This window comes from Perkinsus marinus (genome assembly GCF_000006405.1).
Source record: "Perkinsus marinus ATCC 50983 genomic scaffold scf_1104296953944, whole genome shotgun sequence".
Classification (NCBI taxonomy): domain Eukaryota; phylum Perkinsozoa; order Perkinsida; family Perkinsidae; genus Perkinsus; species Perkinsus marinus.
The window spans coordinates 251-1,516 of NW_003208292.1; the positions used below are offsets into that span (position 1 = coordinate 251).

Below are 1,266 nucleotides of genomic sequence, written 5' to 3' on the forward strand. Positions count from 1 at the left end.
CGCATGTAGAGTTTCCTGGCCATCCATAGTCACCAGACAGTTTTTGTATACTCTTGTATACTGTATAGTTTCTGTATACTTTTGGTACCCTTCCGTAGAGAGGTTAGAACTCTTTCACTCTTAGTGCGACGTGGTGACGCTGTAGCACATTAGCAGTACCCCAGCCACATATCATTAGGTACCCGGTGTGGGAGATAGATGAATACGGCGAAGTGAATGGAACAGAAGCCATGATGGCAGAGATAGCTCATCGTGGCCCTATAGCCTGCTCGATAGCAGTACGTCGAGTGGCGTTGGTTTGTGGACAGTATGCAGCAGCAGGTCACGGAGGCATTCGAGAAGAACTACACCAATTTTGACGTTTTTGAGGACATGACGGGTTGGGTCAAAGTGTGTTGGTTAACATGAAAGGCACCATGGTAGGAGCGACGGAACCGGAGCACGAGATTGCGGTGGTTGGATATGGAACGACGCCGGAGGGAGTACCGTATTGGATAGGAAGGAACTCATGGGGACACTACTGGGGCCACAGCGGCTTCTTCAGAATCGTAAGGAAGCGCTACTGTGGAGTGGGAGATTTCACTTGGGGGCCTTTAGGTACGTGGAAAGAACAACTTGGGCATTGAAGGAGACTGTGCTTGGGCAGCTCCAGCAAATGGAGGAAAGCCCAGGAGGGTGAGCAAGTGTCGTGTTGCTTTGCTGAGAAATTACTCTGTGGAAAGGATCCTATCTCAGCAATAGAGTTTCAACCATACTCAATATTCTAGCTATGTAATGGTCTGTGGAATATTTCCTCGCTAGTGTTTTTCATATCACGGGTGGAATTCCAATGATAGCATGAGCCGCTGATAGGTGCAATTGGAAGGCGCTTCCTCGTCCCCCCCTATGTGGAAAATCGGCGCCCCGGCCTCTCGAGCTGGATGCCGTCGGCGTACCAGACTCCAGCGACCTCCCAGAAGCCGTCGTGGAGTTCTGCCTCATGTGGCTAGCATTACTGAAGTCCCCCTTACGCTGGATTGGAGGAATGTCAGTGGTGTTACCAGCTACAAGAGTTGGGATAAAAACCAAGTAGGTCGGCGGCGCCTCCGCCCTCTCACTTAACATTCTCAGCATATACCGCAATACTGCGGTTCTTGCTGGGCCCAGGCGGTGACTTCAATGCTATCAGATAGGATCAGCATACAGCGGAACGGGACGTGGCCGCCGATCAACTTGGCCCCTCAGGTCAGTTCGCTGTTATATACCCTCATGATGGTCCGAGCAGGT

The 1,266-nt window shown here is 51.3% G+C and overlaps 2 protein-coding genes across 2 annotated transcripts; both read left to right on the top strand.

Moving 5' to 3' along the window:
• Positions 1-426: 426 nt before the first annotated feature.
• Pmar_PMAR026779 (cathepsin z, putative) lies at positions 427-675 on the top strand (the record flags this gene model as incomplete). Its single annotated transcript, XM_002776185.1, has 2 exons — positions 427-569; positions 598-675. Coding segments are annotated over 2 exons (221 nt in total), but the record flags the coding sequence as incomplete, so codon positions are not given.
• Positions 676-852: 177 nt separating this feature from the next.
• Positions 853-1,068, top strand: Pmar_PMAR026780 (hypothetical protein; the record flags this gene model as incomplete). The annotated part of the gene is made up of 1 exon (XM_002776186.1): positions 853-1,068. A coding segment is annotated over one exon (216 nt), but the record flags the coding sequence as incomplete, so codon positions are not given.
• Positions 1,069-1,266: the final 198 nt, after the last annotated feature.